This window comes from Conger conger, chromosome 1, assembly GCF_963514075.1.
Source record: "Conger conger chromosome 1, fConCon1.1, whole genome shotgun sequence".
Classification (NCBI taxonomy): Eukaryota; Metazoa; Chordata; class Actinopteri; order Anguilliformes; family Congridae; genus Conger; species Conger conger.
The window spans coordinates 21,871,129-21,890,931 of NC_083760.1; the positions used below are offsets into that span (position 1 = coordinate 21,871,129).

Here is a 19,803-nt window from a genome sequence, read left to right on the forward strand (position 1 = left end):
TGGACTCTAGGCCCTGAATTATTTATACATCCCCCAATGTAAAATCCAGCCAAGACCAGCTTGAAATTGCCAGCTACCAGCCATTTCAAAACATAGCTTGAGCTGGTCAAAACATATTGAGTATGGAGCTGGTCTGAACTGGTCAACAGTTACCGGCTGTTTCAAAACCTAGCTTGAGATGTTTTTGGTTTTTTTCAGCAAGGTTCAACAGTTTAGGTTTTAATGGGTTTTGTGTGCAATTCAACTTTCAAAATCACGACTAGGGGATTTAAACAAGTGCATTTTCATATTAATCCATAGTTCTGAATGATTACTTACTATTCTGCCTTTTCAACTGGTAAGAGGTCATAATTGATTTTGCACATTTTAAAAGAATCAAGAGATTTAAGTAAGCAAATTATAATATATTGCAAAGCAGTAGAGTAGCTCAGTAGCTACTTCAGTAGCTCAGGTTCTGCTGGTACAGTACTTTTGATAACACCGTATCCCAAGTCATAAACCTTGCGATTCTGCGTTATCATGAGTAAAATGGGGTCTTTGTCAGTTGGGTAGTTTGCTTGATAGAATCGCAATCCACTAATGCAGCCTGGCATGTGCCTTCAGTAGCTCAGGTTCTGCTGGTACAGTACTTTTGGCTGAGGCTATGTCGTAAACCATGGGATACCGCGTTATCATGAGCAAAACAGGCTCTTTGTCGGACGGGTAGTTCGCCTGACAGAATGGCAATCCCCTAATGTGAGGCCTGACTAATGAGATCTTACCCGGCTGACACATTCCATTATGAAATTGAAGCGTACCGCCCTGGCTGCTGCCCTGCGTTACTGCCAGGAAATGGGAGAACGCGCCGAGGAGGAGATTAGCGATGTGGCTGCGTCCTCGGGGAGGGGGCCGTTGTGCCGTTTTGGACTCCGGGGCGGTGTGCTGTGTGCTTGAGTGACAGGCTGCCACCCGCGTGTGGTGGAGGGTGGGGGCTGAGGTCGGGGGGGGGTGTGCTTCCAGGGGGTTTTGCGTGGCAGCTCCGAATCCTCTACAGGCCCTCTCCCCAGACAGAAATGACTATATTTAGATGGAGCAACTTTTCTCCTTTTGTCACCACCAGAAAACAAAAAAAACCTCTTCAATACACACAGCCCTCCCCCTTTTCTATGAGATCCAGTGAGAGGCATGGAATGTTAACCTACTTTGAAGGCATTCTGACCCACTTCTCCACAATGCGTGGGGCATGTCTGGGGATTTGTGCTGTGTGCATGGGTGGAGGCGCTGCTGGTTACAGGAGCAGCAGGGGGCTGTAGCCTGCTGGGGATGGTATAAACATTTACAAACATAACATCGTTTTTCAAACCTACCCGTGTACCAGTAATTTTCACCAACCTACACTGAAAGGAAAATGCATCACAACTTTTCTCAAAAACCGCTATCCAGTAAATAATCTGTATATTAACAAATCAAGGTGTTATCTTTGTCATCCAAAGATTGTACAGTACATACAAAATGGGTGAAATTGTGTTTCCCTTGAATAAGATATCCACCTCTGAATTGCATCTTTAAATATCCATCTCTATAACAGTGATGTTAAATTAAACCTGTGCAAGTCACCCTGGGCAAGTATAGAAAGTACAGCAACTGTGCTGAGCTGCGGGAATAAAGCAGATAAAATAGAAAAGTAAATTTCAGTCTTCATCCATCATGGCAAGCTGTCCTAAACACTGTTCAAAGAGAGGCACGGCAGCTCCACCCCCCCAAGAGAAACCCCTCTGCCCCCTTATGCTTGATTGCCCTCTGAATTAATAATTCAGTCACATTGTGCATGTTTACCATGAGACTGTATGCTTTATGGCAGTCGGGGACAATGAGCTCATTCTCACTAATCAATTCTAAGTTTACTCCTCTTTTGATACTCAAATGGCAAATGTATGTTTTACTTCAGCTGGACAACATGCTAAAGATTAAAATATAAAAATACAAAAGAAAGTCCAGAGTTCAACTTGGAGAGGGCATCATTTATTATTTTATTTTCAATATGCGTTGCGACTGAAAAACCCAAAAAAACACACACTGCATACTGAGCTTTCACAAGCCAGCTGACATGCTTTCAGCATTAATACTCGAATAAAAATATGCCTTATTATTCACAGTTTATACAAAATATTTACTTGGTACATTTCCTGCCACTGAAAATTAGTTTCAGTAATAAGAACTCAACATGAGGGAGAAGGGGTTTCAATAAAAAACAGAAATACCGTGAGGTGGATGTTGTCATTTCACAGTTCAATTATACTCTCAGTGGAGGTTTATTTTGGCCACAGGAAGTAGCCGGTCAGTCTTGAGTCTGTTTCCTGCAGTGAACACTTCCCCTCCATACTTCTCCCAAAACACCAAACACCAACCGAAACAAAAGCAACTTGGGACAAGATAGCAATGCACTGCAAGTAAAATAATTCAATGTTTGTTTTAAATTTAAAAGTATTGAGTTCAAGCCCCTTCCATACAATTTGCCTTAACGTATCTCAAGGCATTAATGCAGCTACAGAAAAATCGAAATACTACAGGGCAATTCAGCCTTGGCTCAGTTCTTGTCACATGCAAACAGAAAATCTAAAAGAAAGTTCTGCCTCTGGTAAAAACCAATATGAGCCTTATTCAGAAAACAAAATGACCGGTCCTGGTCATCTGCACATCTTAGATAATTGGAAATGTCTGCTCTTTTCCATATATAAGCACTCAACTGTTCACTATTAAACACTTGAGGCTTGATATTTAACCATCTGAACTGGAACTGGATGTAAAAACTTGAATGAGAACACTGTTAACTCTCATCTCCCTCCAAATGGCCAAAGACCCAGGTGGACATCACACGTGGTTGGGGTCCAGCTGAAACTTTGCCAAGAGACACAGATGGTCTGAGGAGAAGATCTCATTAGGCAGTCCGTTCATTGGCCAGAGGTCTTCCTGTGACAGGAGGGCAAGGCGGCCAAGCAACTTTAGGCCCCCATACTGCCGGTGGCTGATACCTACAAATAATACCAATATAAATCAACAAATAATTCATTTTCACAGTTTTGTGTCTTATAGAAGATTACGGGATGAATTGCATGCAAGAATACATTTAATAAGGAGTTACTCAAAGGAGCATCACATTTCAAGACTGCTCCTACAAGCACAAGCACTGCTCCTATAAGTTCATGTTCCAGTCTTCTCATGGGGAAATGCATGTCTAAGTACTCTGCCTGAGAATCTCCCCATCTCCCTATAACCCACCTCGAGGCCTGTTGGAGTAGAAGATGTAGTCCACTGTTGCCCCAAAGTCTGGGTGCAGGGTGGTGACTTCCAGCCTGTTGGTGTCAACATTAAAGTGGCTGTAGGCTGACTTCAGTTTTAAGCCATGGCGAATAGTGTTTCTAAACCTGTGGAGAGAGACATGTTTGTGTGACAGATCACACTTGGTCACACAGTGCACACACCAGGGCTGCTGTGTTAAATGCATGTGCTTGGATCCATACCGAAAACTGACCTTGGGATGTGTGGCTGTTTCTCCGGTGGGTCTAGAGGAAGCAAAGAAGCTATAAAAACATAATAACAGTAAATATAATGTGCTTACAGACGTGAATATTGAATGAACACAGAAACAGAAATGCATGCTGTGTCTTACCTGGGCTGGCATCTGTCACACCTGGTAACAGCTGCAGGTTCTCGGGGCGAATCAGAGCAGCCTCACAGAAACGCAGCCCGAGGAGGAACTTGTGATCGTAACGGATTTTCCCTGAACAAGAAGTGCGGAAACAGAATGTCAGATGAAGCGTAACCACTCATGCACTCACATACTCCCAAAAGCCAGGAAAACAGGATTGATCTTTATTAATTGTGTTTAAAATAACAATAAGTGTTGTATCTCAATACCCTCTCAAAATTAATTAGGCACAGTATATTTATATATAATACTCACAGACACGTTTCTTCATGCATGAATACCAGTTTTACATTTATCTCAATATGCCATACAGACGTTCTGAAGTTATCCCTTAACTGATGACAAGGGTAGTTTCATTTCCCTATATCCTGGTAAAAATGTTTTACTGTGGTCAGAGCGAGGAATGAACTAACATTGGTATATACAGCATTTTGGACAATGTGAAGCCAAAATCATTTTTTAGAAGAGAAACTAACTGTCCTCCAGGACTGGAGGTGTAGGCATCCATTTTAAAACATTCAATTCCTCAGCTCCAAGACCAATCTTGTGGCTTTGAGATTTAAGAGAAAGCATTTTTGTCAAATTATATTGTCCAAACCAATGTAAAAAAAAAAAAAACTTAACTAGCGTACACTGGCAGCTTACTTCAATGCACAACACAGCACAGTTCTCCCCACCTGATTCCTGTCTGTCCGTTCTACCTTCTGACGCATACTGGCAGGTGTCAGCGATACCAAGGGTGCTTGGCCACAAGGGGGCGAACAACCTCCGAGGGTGCATTTTATAAGACAAGTCCTCCTGACCAGATATCTAGCACAGCAAATGAAATCATTTTAAAATGCACTTGAGAAGTCCAAAAGCAAAATAAAAAATTCAAATAAATCAGATTAGATTGGATCAGACTAGGTTGTTGTTTCTTGCTGAGGGTAGTAGCTCATTCCAGAAAACTGCCAAGATGGACAATTTGCCCACTTTTGTCGAAATTTCTCTTTGGCCTCACAAGGAGGACATACAATACATTCAAGACAAGTTACAATGCATAATTCACTTTTGTCTATTTCTATTCAAATGATTAATGCAGAATTTTACACAGCCATTTTTTGTTGACATTTTTGCAGTTGTCATTTTTCATTTTCAGTTTGGTAGACCTGCTTAAACTAATACTCAATTATTAGTAAAAATAATGATTGTGTAGTTCATAGGATCACCGCAAACTGCAGAAGCAGCAGAATCCTTGCATAAGACACAATGTCACACAGAACGTGCTGTATGTCTACCTGTTGCGTCGCACTGTGTAGCATAAAATTACAATGCACCACCCCAAAAAGCAACACATTTCCCAGGTTCAGTGACACCAGACTCACCATCCAGGCTGGCATCCCATGGTAGTACAGCTGACCGGTGGTGATAAAGTTGTAGAGGGGCATGTTGGGAACCGAGTTAAAATCTCCACACAGAATGACAGGGAAACCAGCCCCCTTAACCGGCAAGCTCTTCATCGTCAGGTCGATCTCTGCCAACAGTATGGCGAGCTGGGCCACCTTCACATCGCCCCTTCTAGGGTTGAACAGTAGGTGTGTGTTGGCCACACAGACGGGCGAGCCCAGCACTGTGACGTCTGAACCCTGGAGACTGATGGGCTGAAGAAGCAGCACCAGGCCCACGTTGTCCCTGTCCAGCATCTCCGCCTGGGGCCTGCGGTACTCCACCACCCTCAGAGACAGCTGGGAGAACCGTGTCCTCCGGTAACAGATGGCGCATCCGTCCGTCTTGGTGCCGGTGCGCTTCTTGTAAACGCAGGCATAACCTGCATCAAGAGGTTCAGATTGTTATTTCGTATTTTACAACTCCTGTTACAGTTTGAATTTGATTTGATTTGGTTTTTGTCTCCAAAATCAGGTAGAATTGTCCATACATTATAATGGAGCTCAACAGAATATTTTCAATTGTGCCTGTATTGGTTACTAGTTTGGATCCTTTGTACATTCCTGTAGCGAGAAATGTGAACAAATTTTTAGATACATAAGAAATATATGAATTATATTTCAAATGAGTATGTAAAAAAGTATGTAAAAATACCAAAACTTATTTTGTGCGTATGACCTTTAACACCACTTTAAACATTTCAAATCAAAATTGCTTCTTTCACAGATGTAAATATCCATTGGATTGATTGGGGATATGAATTATACTTTTACCAGCTGGATGAGCTGACACTGTGAGAAGGCGGAGTAGTGCTCAGATCTGTTCCTCTGTAGGTTCATGCTTACCCAGGTCAGACAGGGCAGGGTGGAGCTGCTCATTATAGTGGTTCTCCTGGACTTCCTGAAGGCACAGAATCTAAAATGCAGGGTACAGGTTCAGTACAAAGCAAAATGTTTTGTTAATGCTCAAAAAAATAAATGCGACAACGAGAAATACATATCAAAGCCTGAACCTGACAGGGCAAATTCAATCCAAAGTGCAGTGAAGTCCATATATTCATGGACTCAGATGCTTATGAGTGCATTGTGCTCGGGCTGGTGAAGTTCCACTCACATCAGGATCCCATTTGACAAACTCTCTCAGGATGTTCTGGAAGCGGAACTCCCAGGCCAGCACCTCTGGGGCGCAGTGTTGGTACAGTTCTGCGTTGGCCTCCAGCAGGTCCTGAGCAAGGATGTTGTAGGACATGACCGTGAATTTGAACGGCGCCCGGGGACCCAATCCAGCTCCCTGGTCAGGTTCCAACTCAGTGTGGGGCTCAGACAGGTTCTCCCACACCCTCCACACCACTGCAGAGCAAGCAGGAGTCTATTGACCCATGGAGCACACTGACATGACTGTTGAAGAGACCTAATTGCTGTGGGCTCTCTCAAAAAAGAAAGCGACGACTGCTATCTCACAATGACCGCCTGCGAAGCAGGAAACCCAACTCACCTTCAAAGGTTGTTGTTTCTTGCTGAGGGTAGTAGCTCATTCCAGAAAACTGCCAAGATGGGCAGTGGACCACCTCACCCAACCCAGAGCCTGTGGGGAAATGCCAGCCAGTGTACAGGGGCTGGGCTAAGTTTTCCCAGGGTTGCACATTAGTCTCAGAAAGGAGGGCACTTAGGTCCAGCACAGAGCTGGATATCCCCTGACTGAGGTCAACCTCAGCAGACCCTGTCCCCGTGTCAGAGTCCAGGCCTCCTGGTCCTGCAGGAGCCCCTCGCTTCAGTTCCGGCTCCTCTGTCTCCCCCGTCTGTGGCAGGTCCTCCTTCTCAGACACCTGGGCCTGTGCCGCCCCAAACTCCTCCGACTGCTTCACGCCTCCCTCGTCCTCATCTTTCCACTCCCTTTTCCTGTTCCCTTCAGCCGAAGGACTCCCCACCTCCCGTACCTCCTCCCCTTTCTTCTCCTCCAGGATCTCCTCATCACTTCCGCGCTTCGGTTCCCCCACGGCGGCTTCCTTCTCCTCCTCACTCTGTGACTCCTGAGTTTCAGCGGTCACCCTCTCCCGGTCTTTCTCCTGGACGACTTGCCCCTCCTCCCCCTCCTCCGCCTGCTCCTGGGGAACGCCAGCCGCACTGTGACACTGCTCCAGGCAGGCTGTCTGCTCCTCACCGTGCACCTGCAGAGCCGCACCTCCGCCATCCCACACCTCTGAGCCATTCATCAAGGCGGAAGGCGTTTCCCTCACCAGGCCATGCTTTGCTCTTCTACCTGTCCGTTGCGGATAGAAGGCACAAGTAACACTGGCATACTGGAGCAGATTAGCAACCGCATCCAATTACTCACTAAAAAACTAGGGCCACGAAACTTTATATTAAAAATAATTGCCTTTATACATTTCTTTTCAAATCAATTACAATATAAATAACTCCTGATTTAGTCTTTGTCTATGCACTGCCTAATGAACATCATGATATGCTAATTAAAATGAAATGTTTCACAAGTCTAAACTTGCAGCAGATGGTGAGATTTCAACATTTAAAAAACTGAGCTTAAGTTTTCTTTACTATCGAATTCTCATCTTTACCAAAGCGCATACAATTTTTTAATTTGAGACAGGTGGGAAGTGACGACAGCTTGTAATATAACGTTATAGTTTACCAGCTAGCTCAGTTAGCTACGCTATTGATAAACGTAGGCTTGCAACTGCTGTGTATTTTTCTACAGTCTATGGTGCTAGCTCGGTCATGATTGTTTTTCTTCAACAGAACGCAGTCCTTACCTCCAGTGTGCACATAACATTCAGGGAGGAACTTTCATGAGCCATGCACATAATACTATGCAGGTTGCAGCTGTCATGAAATATATTATCGCTCCCTTCACTTCTGGAATTCTCGCGCACACCAGAGTGGCTGTATAGCGAGAAGCTATGCCACGGCTCAAAAAAACGAGCAGCAATATAAAAACCGAAACGCACACTTTTACTTGTTCCTATTCCACACATATTTACCTGAAACGCTGTGTACAAACCGTGCTAACGGGAAAAGTACGTAATAGACGAGACTTCCAATCATCCTCTTTTTGACGTATTCTTGTGCTTCCTGTATGGAATAAAAAAACTTTATTCATAGTACTGCCTCAATGCCAATGCCACAACACACTGCACAAGCTCCACTCGGTGGCAAACGTTTATGTGACTACTGTCTATTGCCCAGATAATGCGCGGCTTAAGGAGGAATTACATTAAAACTTTTGTTGCATAAGCTACTGCTGAAAAACACAGGGTTTTGCGATGAGTGCGAAGTGTAAATTCGTTTAAAAGCAGCTTTTGCAATGATTATATCACACTCCTCTCCCGGCACCGTTAACGTGCACCAACACAATTTTATAAACCTTTTCTGATCCAAGGACCCTCACCCATCCTTTTCTGATCCAGGGACCCCCATCAATCAAGTCTGGTCATAATCATTCTTGAAATTGTATGGTAGCCTTGTTTTCCATCAACTAGACTGTGTGTAAACAACTTTAGAGTTTCAGATGTATAGATTTCAGCTGTGATGCCTCCTTTGAATGACAAATCTGACATTACACAGAAATGTATAAATGCATGCAGTCTGTGGAATAAATATTTAATCGTAACCCCATTAGTCTTTCTGAGTCATGTGACCACTATGTCAGGTAGAGTTTCTAGCAGGATAGAATTACTGACAGACTGAAACACAGTGTTACTCCAAGATACAATGTATGATGGGAGAAGGTAGGCTATGTGTTAGAAAATGAATAAAATAGAGACATGACTAGGCCAGCTAATTCATTTCATGATACAGAAACGCTGTGTCCATAGCATGGATCTGGTGAACACCAAAGAGGGGGAAGTGATGGCCCTGGACAGCTTATCCCTTGAGTCCCTCGGACTGGAAGAGAGAATTGAATCACCCGTAACAGAGGAGTCCAGCAGCTCAGATGAGTGGGATTCAGACCTGGAACCTGAAGGTAAAATAGTCCTCTAGGAACGGGAGATTACGATGAAGCATTTTATACAAACCTTTTTATTTTGAAGGACTAGTGCAAATTTTGTTCATGCATAACTTATATATTTTTTATACATTTATTAATTCATTTATTTGTATTTATTTTTTCTGCAGTTTCAGAGTGGGGTGAAATTTTTTTTTCATTCACTAGGTACAAGGGATTTGTCTTCAGATATTTTTGTAGAACTTCTGGAATATCTGTCTTCCCTATGAAAGAGATTTATAGAGATATAATTAACAGCTTTCTGATGAATATAAGAAAACACAGAACGTGAAGCATTGCAATAATACAAGAAAGAATACAATGGTAAATACAGCTCTAGATTCTCAGATAAAATGTTGTCTAAAACAAATGACAGTTTATGTATTGTACTGTATTCCAGAATTGACCAGATCATGTATAATCTCTGACATTACAAACATGAATGGAAAGATGTTTGGTGTTTTTAGAACCTTAGGTTCACTTCAGAATGCATCTTAAAGACTTTTTAGCTCATTAGCCAGTAAATATCCAAGCCTAAAAAAGAATACTTATGCTCCATATTCATTTGAATGCCACAATACAAAACCTTTTTTATGGGGTATAAAGGTGGTTGTTTTCAGGGGGTCACCGCACATGTGCATCTCCATGTTCCCAGAGACAGAAAAGAATAATAAGGAAATGTCCACTGCGGATGTATATCTCCGAGCGTGCCGGATGGTGGGCGTGGTCCCCGTCTCTTATTTCCTGCGCAATCTGGGTAGCACCACCCTTAATCTGAACCACCATGGCCTGGGGCCTCTGGGATGCAAGGCACTGGCAATTGCCTTAGTGGTAAGTGCCCTAACTGACCTCCTGGTCTGTACCTACATGTACATTCATTTTGCTGCTAGAGATTGTCTAACAGCATGCTAACATGTGTCCAGACTGACATGCAGATCACAACCCTGGAACTGGAGGATAATTATGTGTTGGCTGAAGGGACACGATATCTTGTGGAAATGCTGAAAGCAAATATCACCATGCAGAATCTGGTAGGTTTGAATGAACAACAACAAATAACAGGTATACAGTGATAAGAGCAGCGGGAGGTCTGGCACCAACAATCATTCCACGGTCAAAGTCACTTGGCTCACATTTCTTTCCCATTCTGACATTTGGTCTGAAAAACAGCTGAACCTCTTGACCACGTCTGCATGTTTTTATGCCTTAGGTTGCAGCCATATTATTAGCTGATTAAATATTTGCATTAACGAGCTGGTGTACAGGTCTACCTAAGAAAAAACTCACTGGGTGTGTGTTCAACTTTGAAACTGAAATATTATTAAGAAGTGTCCAAACATGTGCAAACACTGTGCAACTCACACAGCACAAGTAACGATTGCAGTGTTTCTTTTGACTCCTGTAAAACAACTATAGAAGGTGTCTGATACATCCTACAAACCTCAACCCTACTCACAAAGGGTGTGTTGATACTCTCAATTTGAGAAGATTAATCTTAAATGGACTGATTTATAAGCCATCTCTTACAGGTTCGTTTGATAGGGAGCCACAGGAGGGCAGTAGATTGCTGATTCACGTACTATGCAGTAAAATTACATTTATTCTGCAATTCATTGACAGTTTTTATTCCCTGTTTGGCATAGAATCTCTCCAACAATCACCTCAAGAGTGAAGGGGCTGAGTACATCACTAAAATGCTTTTAGAAAACATTGCCATCAAATCGGTTAAGCTCTCAGGTAGAGTATATTACTATGTTATAAAATACATTTAAATAAAAATGGTTGGCAGTGAAATCAATCAGACACTTTTTCCATCCAGGTAACAAGTTCACAGATGATGATGGAAAACACTTTTCTGATGCCTTGGTGGTAAGTCATCAGCAGACTTCTTAATGCACTGGTCTGCTTATGGTCATAGATAAACTTGTGCATTTGGACAGTGATATATTTTCTGTGGGGAGCTATGTATGAACCTCATATTCACTGTTTTGTTTCAAATTCAATTTGCTGGAATACAGAGTCAAAGCAGCAAACAATTGCGTCACTGTCCCAATACTTATGGACCGCACTGTATGTATATCTGTACATGTTACATTTTCCCCTGAAAAAGAATAACTACAGGGTAAAAGAGCTGGACCTGAGTCACAATGAATTCCGTGAAAGAGGTGGAGAGCATTTGGGTCACATGCTAGGTATGAGTACTACACAGATCAATCACAATTTTACAATTTAGTCACTAAAGCCAAGACCACTGTAATCTGTTAATGGGGACAGCCATGGTGTCTGTGTCTGAAGCATTTCATTTTGTTTAACTGTGGAATCCCCATCCACTGGGTTGTGGTTTTGTCCCCAAAGCAAACAACGAAGGGCTGGAAGTGTTGGACCTGAGCTGGAATCACCTGCGTATGAAAGGGGCCGTGGCTCTGTGTGCTGGACTGAAGGTGAGGACGAACTCTTTCTGAACCCTTCACACATCAGTGGATTACTGACGACGCTGTCTGTCGTACACTGCTGTCTGTGAACCTTGACTCAGAATATCTGTAATCTCTTTCTCTCACACATGCATACCTGTACATGCAGATTTGACAAAGCTATGTGCATATTTTTTTAATTCATTCACTTAAAATATATGTGCTTGTTGAAGAGACTGAACAGATTATGGCATATGGAACTTCGGTGCTTCACACGTGTTGCTGTGCTTGGGAAATGAAACCTCCCCAACCACATTTCACCACAAACTCTCCAGGTGAATATGACCCTGAAACACCTGGACGTCTCCTGGAACGGTTTCGGTAATGAAGGGGCCCTGGCGTTGGGGGAGGCCCTCAAGTTTAACAACACCCTGGTGCACCTGGACCTCAGCTACAACCGCATCACCAATGAGGGGACAGGCATGCTGTGCAAAGGCCTGGAGGCCAACGACACGCTCAGAGTGCTGCGGGTGGGTCGCTGCAGAGGCAGCTTCAACACTGAAGTAGTATCATTGCCGTGTCTGTCGTAGTGACAGCAGCGATTCTCCAGCCAAAGTGGCAAAATAACGGCTATTTTTCTGCAGAGAAGGGTTGTGGTAAAGTGTCTAAGCACAATAGAATTCTGTTCAGTGTAGAATAAAATCTGAAATTTGTGTGTGACTCATTCTTTTTAGATGTTATCTAAAACCTTTTGTATGTTATCTTTTCAGCTGGCGTATAACTCGCTGACAGTGGAGGGTGCACTGGCTCTAATCGCTGTTGTCAGAAGCTCCCCTAAATCTGCCCTGGAAGAGATCAACATCTCTGTGAGTGCTGTCCCTCTTTCTCCATGCTTTCAGTGGGATTCATCACAAGCTCAGACAGTCTACTCCATATTATATATACATATCCTGCATATAAAACATGTAGGCTTTCACAGTAAGATGATAAATATATGCAGACACTTCAAAAGCCAAAGTGGCATATGACTTAGATAATAACATTTTGTTACAAGCTATACTCTTGTTCTTGCTCTAGCTCTTGTTGAAGTCTGTGTGTCTTTTTGTAGAATGTACTGGTGAATGAAAACTTTGTTCAGCTGTTGGAAGTCACTTATCAGGAACACCCTAGTCTAGAAGTGCATTATGGGGGTGTGGGTGGATTCATTGCCAAGAAGGCCCCCAGACGCCCCGACCCCATGAAAGTCATCCAGGTACAGTAAAACGGGATGTTGTGAATGCCTGACAGAGAAAATATGCTCACTCCTATACAGGGCAGGAGTATTGGTTAATCCCTTACCAAACCCACCCTGCCCCATTGCAGGATTATCTTGATGTACGCAAGCTGCGCCTCTGGGACTTCTTTCGGAACATCGATAAAGATGGGACAATGCATGTGCCTGTCTCAGACTTCAGGAGAGCAGTGCAGGTGAGAGCCAATGCATGCATTCAGTCCCCAGTCTCTGAGGACAGTCACAGACATTTGACAACTATACTGCAGGCTTTACAATGGCTGGTATAGGGACATTGAAGGGTTTGTGGTCTAAAAAAGATACTTTTCAAGTAACTCACCTTGTGAAATGAACATGTTACACCCTAATTCTGTTTATGTTCCTAACGCTCTTTTGTAACTATTGCAGCAATCCACTATTCCTCTGGACCGCTACCAGATTGAGGAGCTGATACACAGACTTGATAGAGAGGGGACTGGCATGGTTGACTACAGGTGGGATTTTCTCACTAAGACATGGATTAAGTACACATGAGAGCCAACAACAGTATTGAAAGCAAATGCAAATATATACAGTAGATAAGTCTCAAGGGGTTAATCTCCTTACTTTCTTTATATTTACTCATTTAATGAGCCTACTGAGCTTGTATCAGACCCTCTGTGCTGGTTGATTGCCTGGTTTGTGATAACTCAGCACCAATGTCCATGAAGGAAACTACAGGAAAAGAGAAGGACAACCAGACTTCTTGCATGCCTCTTCATCCATTGAAATTAATTGACTCTGCTTTACTGCTGAAGTCATTGCCTGAACTTCCCTATACCTAGACATATATATATACAAAACATATAGCGAAAAACAATATTAAAAGATTCACACATACTGTAAGTTACATACAGAGATTTGTTTTGTATTGCAATGCTTTGTAATTAACTGAAGCTTCTTACTGCCAGTTCAGATGAGTTATTTTCAGATATTTTGAATGAACAAAGTAGAAAAATTCCCAGATGTTTGAGCATAAAATTGTTGGGAGCTCACTTGCTCTCCTCTCATGGTGCCTTGCTGTACAGGGGCCTGGCCGACACCAGGAAGCAGATGATGCGTGACCACCGTCGGCAACTGCGGAAGGTGGAATCACGCCAGAAGAAGGAGAAACAGAAGAGCGACCGCATTCTCAAGACCTTCCGGAGCGCGGTGGAAGCGAGCACGTCCCACAGTTCCTTGACCATGTCACCAGGTGGCACCAAAGAGGGCTCGAGTGGACCGCACTTTTCGGCTACGCCCCTCAGCTCCTGGCACCACGTGGTCATGTCCAACAGCAGCCGCTACTCTGTGTCAAACTTGAGTAGTGAGCATGTCCACTTACCTCCAATAGGGGGAGCCACGAACACCCACTCTCTTGGCTCCCCTGCGGTACGCTCCTATTCCCAGCCCAACTTGCTGACACACTCCACCTCAAAGCCTACCTCTGCCCTGGAAGTGCACTCCATCACAAACTCTGATGCCGACCAACTGAAGCTGACCTCCACAGCCAACCACTTGACCAGATCTAGACCTGCTATCGCGACCAAGAAACCAAAATCCAAAGTCAAAACCACAAAGACAAAGAGAAAGAAGGCAAAGAAACATCATCGAACAAAAGTCTGATTGGCAAAATACTTAATTTCATATACAATATCATGATATGGCCTGGAGGATGGACACTGCATTTAGACTATGTTTCTTACAGACAGGAAGCATATGCTAGAGAAATGTGTGTGTATTTGCTTTTTATGGTGAATGGATTTTGGGGGAGGGTTTTCAATTTCCCTTGGAAAAGTGATGTACAAATAATTTATATAGTGACTTTACCCAAAGCGCTGTACAATTTGTAATTATTAACGTATAATTGATGCATCACATTGGCTGCCAAGCAAGGCACAAACCAGCTCGTCAAGAGCAATCCTGCTCAGGGACACACCCAGATTGGATCGAACCAACAACTCTCCGACTGCCAGACAACTGCTCTTACCTACTGAGCCAATGTCGCCCCAGGCTGTAGCTGTAATGCTTGTGTATGTTACCAGGTGTGACCAAATGAGGAAATAAAATAGGTTCAGATCTTTAGAAACCAGAAGGCAGTATCGCCATTCAACAGCATGGAGCATATTTTATTATTGACCTCATTCGAAAACAATAAAAATCTATCTCAGCCTTTATGTTTGCAAATAAGTAAAATCCCACCGTTGAAGCTGTTGTTAAAAAGTTGTTTGATGGGATTGCACACAACAGGCACAGATTATGTAGAAAAATGACAATGACCGTGGGAAGGAGGCAGATGCCCTGATTCACAAGATAAGACGGTGCTTAAGAGGCTGTGGGCTCAGAAAAACTAGTTGAATCCATACTGCCTGAGACAGGATGATTTCTATCCTCATCTTCTTTGTTCTCCTGAGACTCACCTGTGCCTGGGGGGTAAGACTGCTGCTGATTCACCTCACCTTTGTTAGTGCAAGGAATAGCAGTTGATTTTTGATTCAAAACCCAATGGAAATATTATTTCTATACAATTGTCAGAATGTCAGACAGACACGTCAAGAGTATGGTTTGTTTTTTTTGTGCCTAGTTCCTGAGATTCACCAGTTCCTGATATTCTGTCACATAAAAATCTAAGGTTAAAACAGTCAAGTGTGTGACAGGTGACAGGTCTTAATCCAACAGTTGGAATAAGCTAATTTAACGTCAATGTCCCGGTTCAAAGTTTTGTTCCTGTTGTATTGTGTTCCAGTTTCGGGTGTTGTTTTGTTCACTTTCTGGTTTTGCTTTTTGCATACCCTGCATATCTTTGACAAGGTGTGGTGAGCACAAATCTGAAGACACTGAATGGCCCGCCTAATTTATCTGCATGTTCCTTGAGTGCAAATAAAATAAAAGATATGCCTATCAAAGCCTATCAATGCACTTGTACGGTTACACACATTGGGAAATTGTTAACAATACCAACACCAGTTAAAATATTTGTTTAATAACTAAACAGTAGTAACAGGCCCTAGTATAATTTTGTGCCTATTTGATTAAAGTGACACGGACTAGATAAGCTGGTCATAAAAGCAACATGCAGTAGATGATCACAATCTTAAAGCAAACAAAGGTACTTAAGAAGTATAAATAAAATGGCAATAATCTTAAGAAGTGGTAAGATATGATGTGTGGTCAGCTCGGAGACCTTTAAAAGTGCATGGAGTGTGTCAGTTGAAGACAGTTGGTATAACAACACTGAAGCAAAATGGTTCCTGTTCTGTTGCTGCTTTCACTCCTTGGTCTCACTTCTGCTCGGCTGGTAAGAGTCACTTTGTAAACATATAATCGACACAGGAGTTTCTCAACATTAACCTGCTTAGTTGTGCTAATATGATGTTTTAACTGTGCAAATCAGTAAGTTTTATATATTTCCCCAGCCCATGGAAGACTGGGCTTCTGGCAGTGTGACTGCATCCCAGGATGCAACAGGGAAATGCAACTGTAAAGTTTTTCCACCTGATATTGCCTTCTCAGTTTACTGGATAGATGCCTCCCTCCTCTTTTTCTTCTGAGACTCACTTGTGTCTGAGGGATAAGAGTACTGCCAGTTAGCCTAATTTTTACCTTTACTATTCACCCACAGGTGCAGGGAATATCAGGTGCACAATCACAGGTTGCAGAACCTCACCCATTTGATTCTGAACTCAGTGGGAACATATACTTTTTATACAACTGTGGACAGGACACTGAATTTCAGACAGACAAGCCAAGCCATATATAATGCAAGAGAATGGATTGGTGTGTTTGTGCCTTGACTCAGCCTCTAGGCCGCCGGAGCGCGAGGAATGGGACGGTGGAAGACAGTGAGCAGTGTTCCTGTGAAGCCCTCTTGCCTGGCACTACGTTTCCAATGGAACAACTGGTTATGGTAGAGTCATCGACCATGGAGATGAAGCACAAGCTTGAGCTGGAGATAAACAAGGTACCCTGTCAGTCCTCTTTAGAAATTCTGTATGCAGTATTCATTCCTTATATCCTTCTAAAGTGCAGTGTTCACCATAATCACGAAGATCATGGTTAATAGGATTTAGGAATTTCTCTTTTAAATAGATTATCACATATGAAAGCAAGATGGCAATCTATTTGGAGAAGATTGTCAATCTGACATTGCAAGTTGAGCTGATGGAGAAAGATCCAGACTCCTACAATGAGCTTCACATGCAGGAGGTGAAGACTAAGATAAAACAGGTGGAGGTTCTTATCACAGAGCTGCAAGGATCTATCCAAGTCTCAGCCTCATCATTAAAGATCATTAGCCAAGAGGTAAGAGCAACATCTTAAAACAGATTTAAAGACCATTTATAATAGGGAAGCTCTCTCGGGGCTCTCTCCAGCATGTTTGTGTGTTTTCAGGATGTTTGCACTATACTTTATTTCACTTTTCTTTCAAAACTACCAATTAGCTCCTGGAAATCTATGTCAACATCTCTAGCCTCTTTGGCTCCCAGTGAAAAGTATAATTGAAATAGTCAGAAACTTTTAAAGTAAGACTTTTAAATGTCTTTAATTTTGTTATTTTGCTTTATTTAGACAGGGAGAAAATGGGGGGGGTTAGATAGAGATGAGATCTGAGATCACTGTACAGAGAGTATCATGGTGGGAAAATAAAACCCCTGTTTCGGCTGGGCACTTTTTTTGATGGATTTCTATTTGGATTTCTCTGGCTATACTGCTTTTCCCTACAGATTTCCTCCATGATTACTGTGTTGAGTCACCTGGAGAGCTTTGACACAAACCGTGTGCTGGTGACCCGGCGTGAGTACATCGAGCTCCAGCTAAACCTGGAAGCATGCGAGAGGAGATACAATGAAATCTTCAATCCCAACATTGGTAAGTCCTTCCCTAAAAGGATTGCATGTCTTCATACTTTCACCAGAGCCATGTCCTTCTATTGCCAGTCAATCTGAAATTTCTTCTCCCTTTTCTAGGATCCTGCAAACATGGAGGCATCTCCAGAATCAGCAAGCCCATCATCAGCCAGCTGAATGCTTATTTGAGCACCGCTTACATTTATGGGGGTTGGGGAAAGGATTCTAACCCCCTGCCAGGATTTCAATCAATGTATTGGCTTTCAGCGAATACAGACACCACAGTGAGATACATTGAACTGTATACTGACTACCACAGACTAATATTAAGAAGTGCATTTAAATCGTACAGTAGTTTTTATGGGACTGGCAATAATGACATTGTGCATGGAAACTACTTTTATTACCAGTGCCATAACACAGCCAGCATGTGCAGAATGAATTTAACCACTATGACCTATGAGTCCAAAGTGCTTCCTCAGGCCAGCCTCCGATTCTCATACAGCTACTCTCCAAACCAGAACTTTGACTTTGCAGCTGATGAGAATGGACTGTGGGTGATATACAGCACAGAGAACTCCGAAGGCATGATGCTCATTGCCAAAATAGATGTAGCCACCTTTGGGGTGGAACAGGTGTGGGAGACCAGTTTGTTCAGACCCTCTGTGGGCAATGCCTTCATGGTGTGTGGGGTTCTGTATGCTACTCGTCCAATGAACATTCGCACAGAGGAGATCTTCTACTCCTTTGACACCAACACAGGCAAGGAGAGCTACATCAGCATTCCCTTTGAGAAGTTCCAAGAGAATTACATGTACCTGGACTATAACCCTGCTGATCAGAAGCTATATATGTACAACAATGGTTATTATGTGTCCTATCATGTGTGGTTTAATCATACAACTGTTAATACACCACAACTCCTGATCTGAAAACCAAATTGCTTGTGAGAATGTACGCTAGTATGAAGGTTAAGTATTTGAAATGTTTGTGTCATCCGCTGATGATTATCTTTGGAATTGCACCAGTGAAGTATCTTAGAATCTCACTAAATTTATTGAGCCTGTGATCTATATTTTATGTAAAAGAATATTGGAGAATTATACACTTTAATCGAATTTTTTTCTGAAAACCACATGTGCCATAGTTATTTGCACCTCTAGCAATTATTGTAAATAAAAGCAAACAAAGTGAAATTGGCATTACAGTTTTGCTTTACTTTAGTTCATCTCAGTCTAAAGAAACTATATTGTCATTCCATCATTTCCAGTTTCACTAGAGCATAAAAATGAGGTAACACGCCTGCAAAATCCCTTTGTCAACCATCAGCATGGGGAAAGCCAAATAACTCAATTCAGAAGACACAGATGGCAACTGACCATCACAAGTCAGGTAATGGATACAAAAAAAAATACATAATACATAAATATATAATACACCTCCATACCAGCAAACTGTTTGGAATGGTGGCATGAAGAAAGCCCTTACTCAGTGCAATATACAAAACCAAGCATATACAATACCTCATTGGAATTATGACTGGAAGAGAGTGCTATTGTCAGGTGAGACCAAAATTTAACATTGTGGCCATACACACCATCAACATGTTTGGTGATAAAATGGAATGCATACAAGCAGAAGGACCTCATACCTACTGTCAAATATGGCATCATTGATGTTTTGGAGATGTTTTGTTGCCAGTGGTCCAGGAGCACTATTTAAGATCTGTGGCACAATGAATTCAACAAAGTACCAGGAAATCTGATTGCTTCTGCTAGGAAGCTGAGTCTTTGTCATAGGTAGATTGTCCGGCAAGACCATGACTCCAAGCATCCACCAAAATCCACACAGAATTGGTTAAGTGAAAACAACATCCATGTTCTGCAATGATTATCTCAGTCTCCAGAATTAAATCCCGTGAAAAACACGTGGTCTGAAAAAGAAGAGAAGGGTATCCCAAGGATACCAATGATACTGAAAGTTCAGCTTGGAGGAATGGTCAAAATCTCTCCAAATATGTTCTCTAACCTGTTTGCACAAAGTATTAAACCAGGGGTACTAATATATTTAGTTTTTTAAGTGTAAGACTGGTTGATTCCATTGAATCATTGACCCTTTCGCACATAAATTCAGATTTTAATG

At 42.5% G+C, this 19,803-nt stretch overlaps 3 protein-coding genes across 6 annotated transcripts; 2 read left to right on the forward strand and 1 right to left on the reverse strand.

The window, feature by feature from the left end:
- Positions 1-1,985: 1,985 nt before the first annotated feature.
- On the reverse strand, positions 1,986-8,555 carry angel1 (angel homolog 1 (Drosophila)). 4 transcript variants are annotated; one of them, XM_061252337.1, is made up of 11 exons: positions 8,519-8,555; positions 8,112-8,202; positions 6,608-7,372; positions 6,227-6,462; positions 5,959-6,028; positions 5,053-5,495; positions 4,366-4,498; positions 3,650-3,760; positions 3,512-3,560; positions 3,259-3,404; positions 1,986-3,011 (listed from the first exon to the last, which is right to left on the reverse strand). In XM_061252337.1, the coding sequence occupies exons 2-11, from the start codon at positions 8,173-8,175 to the stop codon at positions 2,851-2,853; spliced, it is 2,178 nt and encodes a 725-aa protein (XP_061108321.1). In that variant the 5' UTR covers positions 8,176-8,202; positions 8,519-8,555; the 3' UTR covers positions 1,986-2,850. The 4 variants fall into 4 exon arrangements, with proteins under 4 accessions (XP_061108321.1, XP_061108327.1, XP_061108336.1 ...); XM_061252343.1 differs by lacking the exon at positions 8,519-8,555 and adding an exon at positions 8,495-8,510; XM_061252352.1 differs by lacking the exon at positions 8,519-8,555 and having other exon boundaries at positions 3,512-3,542; positions 8,112-8,275.
- Positions 8,556-9,793: 1,238 nt separating this feature from the next.
- On the forward strand, positions 9,794-14,440 carry LOC133121799 (leucine-rich repeat-containing protein 74A). Its single transcript, XM_061231321.1, has 12 exons — positions 9,794-9,946; positions 10,039-10,146; positions 10,759-10,852; positions 10,935-10,984; positions 11,226-11,307; positions 11,471-11,556; positions 11,862-12,056; positions 12,297-12,392; positions 12,635-12,778; positions 12,889-12,993; positions 13,205-13,290; positions 13,864-14,440. Exons 1-12 carry the CDS (start codon positions 9,794-9,796, stop codon positions 14,438-14,440), a joined length of 1,776 nt encoding a protein of 591 aa, XP_061087305.1.
- Positions 14,441-16,583: 2,143 nt separating this feature from the next.
- On the forward strand, positions 16,584-18,593 carry olfm4.1 (olfactomedin 4, tandem duplicate 1). The gene is made up of 4 exons (XM_061231443.1): positions 16,584-16,775; positions 16,904-17,116; positions 17,539-17,683; positions 17,782-18,593. Exons 1-4 carry the CDS (start codon positions 16,584-16,586, stop codon positions 18,591-18,593), a joined length of 1,362 nt encoding a protein of 453 aa, XP_061087427.1.
- Positions 18,594-19,803: the final 1,210 nt, after the last annotated feature.

Coding starts and splice junctions, on each gene's coding strand:
- angel1 (XM_061252337.1), bottom strand. CDS start 8,175: ATGATTGGAAGTCTCGTCTATTACGTACTTTTCCCGTTAGCACGGTTT. Junction 5,496..5,958: donor CCCTGCCCTGTCTGACCTGG/GTAAGCATGAAC, acceptor CTCTTGATGCAG/GTTATGCCTGCGTTTACAAG. Junction 4,499..5,052: donor ATGGGATGCCAGCCTGGATG/GTGAGTCTGGTG, acceptor TTGCTGTGCTAG/ATATCTGGTCAGGAGGACTT.
- LOC133121799 (XM_061231321.1), top strand. CDS start 9,794: ATGTCCACTGCGGATGTATATCTCCGAGCGTGCCGGATGGTGGGCGTG. Junction 10,853..10,934: donor CAAATCGGTTAAGCTCTCAG/GTAGAGTATATT, acceptor TTTTCCATCCAG/GTAACAAGTTCACAGATGAT. Junction 11,557..11,861: donor CTCTGTGTGCTGGACTGAAG/GTGAGGACGAAC, acceptor CAAACTCTCCAG/GTGAATATGACCCTGAAACA.
- olfm4.1 (XM_061231443.1), top strand. CDS start 16,584: ATGGATTGGTGTGTTTGTGCCTTGACTCAGCCTCTAGGCCGCCGGAGC. Junction 16,776..16,903: donor TTGAGCTGGAGATAAACAAG/GTACCCTGTCAG, acceptor TCTTTTAAATAG/ATTATCACATATGAAAGCAA. Junction 17,117..17,538: donor TAAAGATCATTAGCCAAGAG/GTAAGAGCAACA, acceptor TTTTCCCTACAG/ATTTCCTCCATGATTACTGT.